The sequence below is a fragment of the Priapulus caudatus genome, unplaced genomic scaffold (genome assembly GCF_000485595.1).
Source record: "Priapulus caudatus unplaced genomic scaffold, Priapulus_caudatus-5.0.1 Scaffold461, whole genome shotgun sequence".
Lineage (NCBI taxonomy): Eukaryota > Metazoa > Priapulida > Priapulimorpha > Priapulimorphida > Priapulidae > Priapulus > Priapulus caudatus.
This window is the reverse complement of record NW_014577522.1, coordinates 116,983-127,057: the sequence shown is the minus strand read 5'-3', so window position 1 is coordinate 127,057 and position 10,075 is coordinate 116,983. Positions and strand designations below refer to the sequence as shown.

Genomic DNA, 10,075 nt, shown 5'->3' with positions numbered 1-10,075 from the left:
CTGTTGATGGTGCTGTTGATGGTGATGTTGATGGTGCTGTTGATGGTGCTGTTGATGGTGCTGTTGATGTAGCTGTTGATGGTGCTGTTGATGGTGATGTTGATGGTGCTGTTGATGGTGCTGTTGATGGTGCTGTTGATGTAGCTGTTGATGTAGCTGTTGATTGTAGCTGTTGATGGTGCTGTTGATGGTGATGTTGATGGTGCTGTTGATGGTGCTGTTGATGGTGCTGTTGATGGTGCTGTTGATGTAGCTGTTGATGGTGCTGTTGATGTAGCTGTTGATGTAGCTGTTGATGGTGCTGTTGATGGTGCTGTTGATGTAGCTGTTGATGGTGCTGTTGATGTAGCTGTTGATGGTGCTGTTGATGTAGCTGTTGATGGTGCTGTTGATGTAGCTGTTGATGGTGCTGTTGATGTAGCTGTTGATGGTGCTGTTGATGTAGCGATTTAAAACGTGGCAAGTTATGGTGTGTGAATTTAGTTTGTTTAATTGAATAAACTTGGTGCAATTTGGACCATTTCAGGCAATGGCTACTGCAGGGCAGAGGGCGCTGTAGTAGTTCTGTTACAGAAGAGAGCTTCAGCGAGGAGGATCTATCTAACTATTGTTCATTCCAAGGCTAACACAGACGGGTTTAAGGAACAAGGTGTGTATACGTCTTTTAACGTGTTAAAACATGCACACGTTCTCATCGTGTAGATGTGCTTTATATGGGGTTGAGGATAGCATTACCGTATGTTAAGGCATTTGAAGCATCTTCCGATATCGCGATTGATATCTCATCTAAACTCATAGATGAATTTATTCTATTCTACGAACACACTAACCACCGTCTCACATGCATCTCGCCACGCCAGGCGTTACGTTCCCGGCCGGCGCGATGCAGAAGCAGCTGCTGCAGGAAGTCTATGGTGAGGCGGGGGTTGACCCTGCGAAGGTTGCATACGTAGAAGCTCACGGCACCGGCACTAAGGTCGGCGATCCACAGGAGCTCAACGCTGTCACCGACGTCTTCTGCAAGGCTCGCCAGGGAGCGCTGCCGATTGGCTCGGTGAAGTCCAACATGGGGCACGCCGAGCCTGCTTCAGGTATACACATGAACATGTATACGACTATACATCTAGTATAGATATGCTAATGGTATACGCGATAATGATGAGGAGACTACAGAATGGTTTCTATAATGATCAGGTATATATTGCAAAGGGGCGTTTTGGGACAACTTTGCTGGTGAGAGCTTTTGCTCCATAGCTTACTATAATGTTATTGTTACAGTCATTCAATATCTGAGAGGCTGACTATCGTTTAAGTTATAGTGATTAAGCATGTAGTTAGCAAGAAAAGATGATACCAGTGTTTAGAGCAAGTCGTATACATTGTGTAACTGTTTTGTTAAAAGGTCTTGCTGCAATGGCAAAGGTAATACTAGCAATGGAGGAGGGAGCTGTTCCTGGAAACCTGCATTACAATGAGCCAAATCCAGACATTCCCGGCCTGATTAATGGAAAGCTCCAAGTTGTGACTAGCTCTATGCCACTTCCCAGGGGCAGCTTTATTGGCATTAATTCATTCGGGTTTGGTGGTGCCAATGTCCATGTGATTCTGAAGGGTCCAAACAATGCGAGGTAAGTACTTAAAAATATATACATATATATAATTATCTACATGTCAACCATTCAACACAGTTGTTGTCTCATCACTAAAAGATATTTTCTGATATAGTTATTATACAATGTACGTGCGTGAGTGGGCATTCACGTACGCACATGATGCGTTGTTTTTGTTCTATGGCTAGTGTGTACGCATCATGTTTTAGACCACAAATGATGACCGATGAGGCGCGGCTAGTCAAGGTAGCAGGAAGGACACCAGAGGGCGTTGAAGGCATGCTGAGAGCAGCCGAGGAAAACTCGCATGACGCAGAGTTTCTCGCATTGCTGGATCTTATATATGCCAGTCCCACCAGTCTGCATCCGTACAGGGGTTTCACGGTGCTTAACACTAGCAAGCAAAGCGCCGATGTGCAGGTACGCTTCACTCCATATCTGAGTTTTAGTCATCGTTATCAATGGATGCCAGTTTAGAAGTACATGGGTAAAGGTTGGTGCATGATGTTCAGTATATAACAAATTAACAATTATAGTTATGTGTGATTCCTCAAACTTCTCATCTACCATGTGCAGTGACATTTTAAGTTTTGAACCCTTTCATTCCAGATTAAGTTTACATTTTACATTTAGGTATGATTGTTGTTCTGTGCCTATATTCATCTGTGTTGACTCGTGTGCGACACTTGTCTCCACTTGTGTGACACTTGTCTCATTGATGCATGGATGACTTTTGTATCTTGCTGACATGCATGTGACACTTGTCTCTCAATGTGCGTCTGACACTTGTCAATACATTGACACGTGTTGTGACACTTGTCTCTGCATTGACGCACGTTTGATAATTGTCACATGCATTTGTGGCATTTGTCTCTTGCTGATATATGTGTGACACCTGCGGGTGCACTGACACATATTGTGACACTTGTCTGTACATTGACGCACGTTGTGACAATTGCGTGTGTGTTGACGCCTGTATGATAATTATGTCTCTTGTCATGCAGCGTGTCAGCAGTGAGGCTCGTCCCATTTGGTTTGTCTGCTCTGGCATGGGCGTGCAGTGGCCGGGCATGGCGCGCGACATGATGCGCGTGCCCGCCTTCAAGCAGACAATGCTGCGGCTAGCTGACACGCTCATGGGTCACGGGGTCGACCTCTGTGACATCATAGCGTCAGGCGAGGAGAAGATGCTGGAGAGCACACCTGTTGCCTTCGCCGCAATAGCCGCCGTACAGGTGAGCGTGCGTGACCGCGTACGACATGCTGACGATAACGCTGACAATATGACATTGAGTTAAAGAGTTATAATCCCTGAGAAAAATCAGTCACAGTGCAGCTACTGCAAGTTTAAAGAGAATGAGGAAACTCTGAAAACCATCCTCCAGGCAATTAAGCGGCAATGTAAATGAAATATGTTTGCAAATAATGTATTAATGAATAATTCAGTCGTCAGTATAATATGTTCAGTTTACGTTCTGTGTGATAGCAGTTTGTGCTAATGCCCATGAAGTCGATAAAACGTTTTCTGAAAAGTTGGGATTTCGAGTTAAAAACTCGTCTTTGAACACAGGTGGCGCTGATTGATGTTTTACGCTCGCTCGGCATCTATGGCGATGGTTTCGTCGGTCACTCGGTCGGTGAGTTGGCCTGCGCCTATGCAGACGGATGCCTGACTGCAGAACAGACTGTACTCTGTGCTTACTGGAGAGGAAAGTGCGTGAGCGAGGCCAAGCTACCGGCTGGCAAGATGGCTGCCATCGGTAATTAACATGTTAATCCTCCGAATATATAGTTATACTGTATTTCTGCTCCACCTTATTATTGTATCCCCCGCGACGAAGTCAGCGGGGATACTATGGTTTCATGTCTCCCCAGCCGCCGCCGCCGCTCGGTCCGCTGCAGAGAATTTCCCTTCCGCTCTATAACTCCACCCCTAATTGACCTAGTATGACCAAACTTGGTATACTTACACATCTTGGGGAGAAGGTGTGCAGAGTACCAAAACCAGGTCACTGCGACCTTTATTTGACCTTTACCTTGACCTTGATTATATTTCCCTTTCCCTCTATAACTCGGCCCTTTGGTATACTTACACATCTTGGGGAGAAGGTCTGTCGCGTACCAAAACCAGGTCACTGCGACCTTTATTTGACCTTTACCTTGACCTTGATTATATTTCCCTTCTGCTCTCTACTCGGCCCCTAATTTTACCTAGGCCTACCAAACTTGGTTATGCTTACACATCTTGGGGAAGGTGAGCAGCGTACGCAAAATCCAGTCACTCTTGCGACCTTTTTATTTGACACGCTTTACGTTGACCTTGATCATATTTCCCTTCCCGCTCCTCTAGACTCGCCCCTAATTTGACTAGTTACCAAACCTCTGGTATAACTGCTACACCATCTTGGGGAGCCGAAGGTGAGCAAGCGCTACCAAAAACCGCAGGTCACTCGGCGACCCTTTATTTGACTTGATTCATCATCTTCCCTTCCACTCTCTAACTCCCGCCCCTAATTGACGCATAAGCACTACCACACCAGAGGTCACGTACGACCTTTTTATTTGACCTTGATCTGATATTGTTCTATGACCTCTATAACTCGGCCGCCGTAATTGACCTAGCGCGCTACCAAACTGGTATACTTACACATCTCGGAGAGAATGTTGTGTCGCGTACCAAAATCAAGGTCACTAGGCGACCCTTCATTTTGACCTTTAACCTGACCTTGAAACTCATATTTCCCTTGCCACTCTATAAACTCGGCCCCTAATGACCTAGCGCGACCAAAACTGGTAATACTTAAACACATCTTGTGCAGAAAGGATGTGTGCTCGTACAAAAACCAGGTCACTGCAACCTTATTTACGCTTGACCGTTCATCATACTTCCCTCCACTCTATAACATTGGCCGCCTAATTGACCCTAGCGCGACCCAACTTCGTATATCTTTAACATCTGTGGGAGCAACACGGGGATATAATGTAGCTTGCGCAGTCTCACCACTGCCCTTTTCCTAGTTTATGGAACCGTTTTCTGTTTTAAACGACAAAATTACTGTATCTTCCTTGTTTACTTGAAGAAGCCTTATTGAGTGGTAGTGAGTTTTTTCTGTCTAACTGTCATATATTGCGGTATATGGTTAAATGTAGTTAGTTACCATTGGAGTAAGTCCCTGCTTCTCTCAATCACTCATCTCTTTCTTATAAATGAGGGTGCACACACCTACTATAATAATCACTAAAATGCATGGCAAACACAACAGAGACAGAGGCACACATTGCGAAACGTAATACCCTATATAGAATATGTATATATATATATTATATATATACATATATATATTATATATATACATATATATATTATATATATACATATATATATTATATATATTATATATATACATATATACGTGTTCACGTGCGTGTGTGTAGGCTTGACGTGGGAGGAGACGAGGCGTCGCTGTCCGGCTGACGTCTGTCCCGCCGGCGTGTCCACAAACTCTCGGCGACAGTGTCACCCATCTGCAGGACCGCGGCTTGCGAGTGTTGACGTCTTCATCGGCTGCGAGCTGCGACGCCGACGACGGGTTCGTGAGAGAGGTTGGCAAGCTCAGGCCGTCGCCTTGTATCCTCCTCACCAGATGGCCGCAGATCGCTCCTCAAGCTCAAGGCTAGGCACTCCGTTATAATGTACGAAAGACAATACCACGGTTTCCTCCAAAGTCATGAGTCCTAGCAGCGTTTAACGTCTGCTTTACTCAGCGTTTTGTTATTAATGTTCTATTGTAAATTTGAATCCAGTATTTTCAATTTTGTTCTCAAATGAACATTCTGTTATTTATTTTAAAATTTTGATGTTAATGGCATAATTATCTAATTGATTAAACTTCTATTCAAACAAAAATGACTTATATAGGGTGTTAACTAAAGTGGTGGACTACACACAGGAATCTGTACAGGTTAGGTACCATGTAAAGAATACTTTCTTCTAGTGTGGCGCGCGATGTCTGATAATTGCAGGATCATGCCTCGTCATGATGCTGCCTTTTGGTGTCGTGAGCTGCAATCTCGCTGATGACACTGCCCATAGCTTACGCGTATACGGTGATCAAACACCCAAGCGAACCGGACTGATGCAAAAGTGGATAGTACATGCGACTTCCACGAGAGCATGAGTGGGATACAAGCCCTGGCCCCAGCTGCCTCGTCTGCTGACTACCCACCAGTCAACAACCTAGTAGTGCTCATGCGTGCGGGTGTTGGTCACCCCAACATGCGTATATTCTACTTCAAGTCCTATGCAATACTCAGTGCAGCAATTTAAGTGTATACTAATAGATCCTTTGCGCGGCAGTACAAGTTTCTATGCTTCGGATGGCATCCTTACCGCCGCCTGATCTTACTTCATCCGCCCACGGGCGGTCCACTCGATCACGGCTTACAATCTCGTTTACTATGCAGTGACCCAGTACTGTTCAGGAGGCGACTGGACGCAACTGTGCCGGACAAACCGCGATCGTGATTGAGGTGTGCCTCGCACCTGCTTACTGCAGGCCATATTGAGACGGTCCCTTAACGATGGGACGACGATCATTGGTCTGCAGAATCGCAGGGAGGAAGACAACATCAAGTTCTTCCTGGCCAGCATCGGAAAGTAAGATTCTTTCATTTGAAATATATGTTATATAGTACATGTAGTATACTGATATAAAAAGAGCACACAATTATTGTTAAAATATTATATGATATATAATACATGTAGTATACTGATATAAAATGAGCACACACTTACCGTCAGTATTCATTAAGGAAGTTGCGTGTGGTTACTCAGCATGCTGAAGTAGGAAGCCAGAACTGCAGCATCACGTATCGGATCTTTCCTGTTTTGAGTGATGTGCTGCTTTGTATGAACAGGTGTTACGTGAGTGGAGTCAACCCGGCGCCATGCAAGCTGCAGCCATCGGCACCGCACTTCCCCGTGTTGCAGGGAACAGCGATGCTGGGTCCTCTCATATCGTGGGATCACTCACAGACGTGGGCCGTGCCCACACAGGACGAGTTCATCATGTGAGTATCGCCACCGCGACTGTGATAAGACTTCGTGACGATGTCGACGTGGTGGTCGATGTGGGTGACATGTGTATGATTGGGCAGGTCTCACAGATGTGTCATGTCTCGTGACCTTTGGTGTATGTGTTGTGACATTTGTGGTACATCAGGTGACCTTTCTGATTGTTTGATGACCTATATGTACCATAGTTAGTGAGCATGATGACAGATCCCGTTACCTCTAGGCATGGCGTGCTAAATCTCTTATCCAATTCTAATCTCTAATCTCCAAATTCTAATCTCATTCCAGCACCAACGGCATGGGCGAATGTAAGTTTGAGATTGACCTCTCGGCGACCTCACCTGATCTCTACTTGCTGGGTCACGCAATCGATGGCAGAGTGTTGTTTCCGGCGACCGGTTACTTGGTGCTGGTGTGGCGCGCGCTCGCCAAGATGCGGCGACAGTCGTACGAGAGCATGGCCGTGGAGTTCAATGACATCGACATCCAGAGGGCGACAGTGATACACGCCGACGGTAGGTGGCGCATCAAATTGTCAGTCGTGAGTTTAGGGGAGTGCGGCTATCTCTTTTTAGTTTGTGGTTACTATGTGATACGGTGTGGGTGTGTGCGTGCATCTGTGGGTGCCCGTGACCGTGTGTGTGTGCATGTGATTGTGTGTGTGTGTGCGTGTGTGCGTGTGCGTGCGTGCGTGCGTGCGTGTGGGTGTGGGCATGCATACATGTGTGCCGCTGTATCCATGTCATATAGAACAGGAATCACAACAGGTTTTCTGATATTATATCTGAGCTTTGTTAAAATTTAGGTTGGATGTGCCTACGTGTATGACCTAGGTGTTGGTACAAGGTTTCATGCCCTTAATACACACGGACGGCCTATAAGTTCCGTTTTGTGTACAACTAACAACTCAAAGAGGTGGCGTTAATTGTATATTATGATGCAGTAACCATTGCATTATTAATTGGACAGAGTAGTTCAATTGACCTGCATCTTTGGCAGTTATAGAGACTAAATCTGCTAGCAAGATGCTGGATTGTAATGCTTTGAATTTCTATCAAAATCAAGACATAACTACATTGCCCTTCCAATAATCACATGGTAATGGTGCGGAATACCCTCTTCACAAGGTGACGGACATCACCGCCTTCCATCTAACCCGCCGCTCTTTCTCTCTCTCCCACCAGGCAAGGTGACGCTAGCTGTCAACATCATGCAGGCGACGGGCGACTTTCAGGTGACGGAAGGCGAGACGCTCGTCGCCAGGGGGCGCATCACGGCTCACGCGAGTCTCGACATACCCGAGCCGCTGAAGTTGAAAGGTCACGGCGAGCCGCTGCCGCTATGTGCCGATGACGTGTACAAGGAGCTGCGCATGCGCGGCTACGACTACAGCGGCGAGTTCCAGGCTATCGTCGCGGCATCGCTCGACGGTACGTGACGACGTGTTGCGTCAGTCGATCGGTCAGTCTCAGTGGGTTCAGGTGTGCGTGCGGGTCGGTCAGTGTTGTATATATACGTGTTCACGTGCGTGTGTGTAGGCTTGACGTGGGAGGAGACGAGGCGTCGCTGTCCGGCTGACGTTGTCGCCGCGTGTCACAACTCTCGCGACAGTGTCACCATCTCAGGACCGGCTGCGAGTGTTGACGTCTTCATGGCTGAGCTGCGAGCCGACGACGTGTTCGTGAGAGAGGTGGCGAGCTCAGGCGTTGCCTTCCACTCTCACCAGATGGCGCAGATCGCTCCTAAGCTCAAGGCTGCACTCGTTAATGTACGAAGACATACCACGGTTTCCTCCAAAGTCATGAGTCTAGCACGTTTAACGTCTGCTTTTACTCAGCGTTTGTTATTAATGTTCTATTGTAAATTGAATCGGTTGTCAATATTCAGCTTAAATGATTATTTTCAATTTTGTTCTCAAATGAACATTCTTTATCTTATTTTAAAAATTGATGTTAATGGCATATTATCTAATTGATTAAACAAAATGACTTATATAGGGTGTTTAACTAAGTGTGCTAAACAGAAATCTGTACAGGTTAGGTATCATGTAAGAATATTTCTTCTTGTGCGTGCGATGTCTGATATTGAGGATGCCTCGTATGTGCTGCCTTTTGTGTCGTGAGCTGCATATCTCGCTGTGACACGTGCCATGCTTACCGTATAGGTGATCAAACATCCCAAGCGAAGGACTGCAAAGTGGATCAGTACATCTATTCCAGAGAGCAGGTGGGATTCAGCCCTGGCTCAGCTGTCGTCTGCTGACTACCACGTCAACAACCTAGTAGGTGCATGCGTGCGGGTGTTGTCACCCATGCGTATACTCTACTTCAAGTCTATGCAATACTCACAGCATTTCATGTGTATAATGATTCCTTGTGCAGTACATTTCTATCGCTCGGATGCATCCTTCCCCACTGATTTATTCATCGCGAGGGCGGTACATCGATCACGGCTACAATCTCGTTTACTATTGCAGGTGAGCCCAGTACTGTTTCAGGAGGGACTGACTCATGTGCCGGACAACGCGATCGTGATTGAGGTTGCCTCCCACTGCTTACTGCAGGCCATATTGAGACGGTCCCTTAACGATGGGACGACGATCATTGGTCTGCAGAATCGCAGGGAGGAAGACAACATCAAGTTCTTCCTGGCCAGCATCGGAAAGTAAGATTCTTTCATTTGAAATATATGTTATATAGTACATGTAGTATACTGATATAAAAAGAGCACACAATTATTGTTAAAATATTATATGATATATAATACATGTAGTATACTGATATAAAATGAGCACACACTTACCGTCAGTATTCATTAAGGAAGTTGCGTGTGGTTACTCAGCATGCTGAAGTAGGAAGCCAGAACTGCAGCATCACGTATCGGATCTTTCCTGTTTTGAGTGATGTGCTGCTTTGTATGAACAGGTGTTACGTGAGTGGAGTCAACCCGGCGCCATGCAAGCTGCAGCCATCGGCACCGCACTTCCCCGTGTCGCAGGGAACAGCGATGCTGGGTCCTCTCATATCGTGGGATCACTCACAGACGTGGGCCGTGCCCACACAGGACGAGTTCATCATGTGAGTATCGCCACCGCGACTGTGATAAGACTTCGTGACGATGTCGACGTGGTGGTCGATGTGGGTGACATGTGTATGATTGGGCAGGTCTCACAGATGTGTCATGTCTCGTGACCTTTGGTGTATGTGTTGTGACATTTGTGGTACATCAGGTGACCTTTCTGATTGTTTGATGACCTATATGTACCATAGTTAGTGAGCATGATAACAGATCCCGTTACCTCTAGGCATGGCGTGCTAAATCTCTTATCCAATTCCAATCTCATTCCAGCACCAACGGCATGGGCGAATGTAAGTTTGAGATTGACCTCTCG

At 46.2% G+C, this 10,075-nt stretch overlaps 1 protein-coding gene across 1 annotated transcript in view; it reads left to right on the top strand.

Moving 5' to 3' along the window:
* LOC106810666 (fatty acid synthase-like) overlaps positions 1 to 10,075 on the top strand; it is a 36,899-nt gene that overhangs the window by 8,298 nt on the left and 18,526 nt on the right. The window contains exons 7-17 of the mRNA XM_014814098.1: positions 527 to 649; positions 861 to 1,091; positions 1,403 to 1,628; positions 1,820 to 2,030; positions 2,615 to 2,845; positions 3,181 to 3,370; positions 8,223 to 8,452; positions 8,849 to 8,965; positions 9,161 to 9,348; positions 9,609 to 9,761; positions 10,033 to 10,073. Of these exons, the coding sequence (XP_014669584.1) occupies positions 527 to 649; positions 861 to 1,091; positions 1,403 to 1,628; positions 1,820 to 2,030; positions 2,615 to 2,845; positions 3,181 to 3,370; positions 8,223 to 8,452; positions 8,849 to 8,965; positions 9,161 to 9,348; positions 9,609 to 9,761; positions 10,033 to 10,073 (1,941 nt within the window). The remainder of the gene's footprint in view (positions 1 to 526; positions 650 to 860; positions 1,092 to 1,402; positions 1,629 to 1,819; positions 2,031 to 2,614; positions 2,846 to 3,180; positions 3,371 to 8,222; positions 8,453 to 8,848; positions 8,966 to 9,160; positions 9,349 to 9,608; positions 9,762 to 10,032; positions 10,074 to 10,075) is intronic.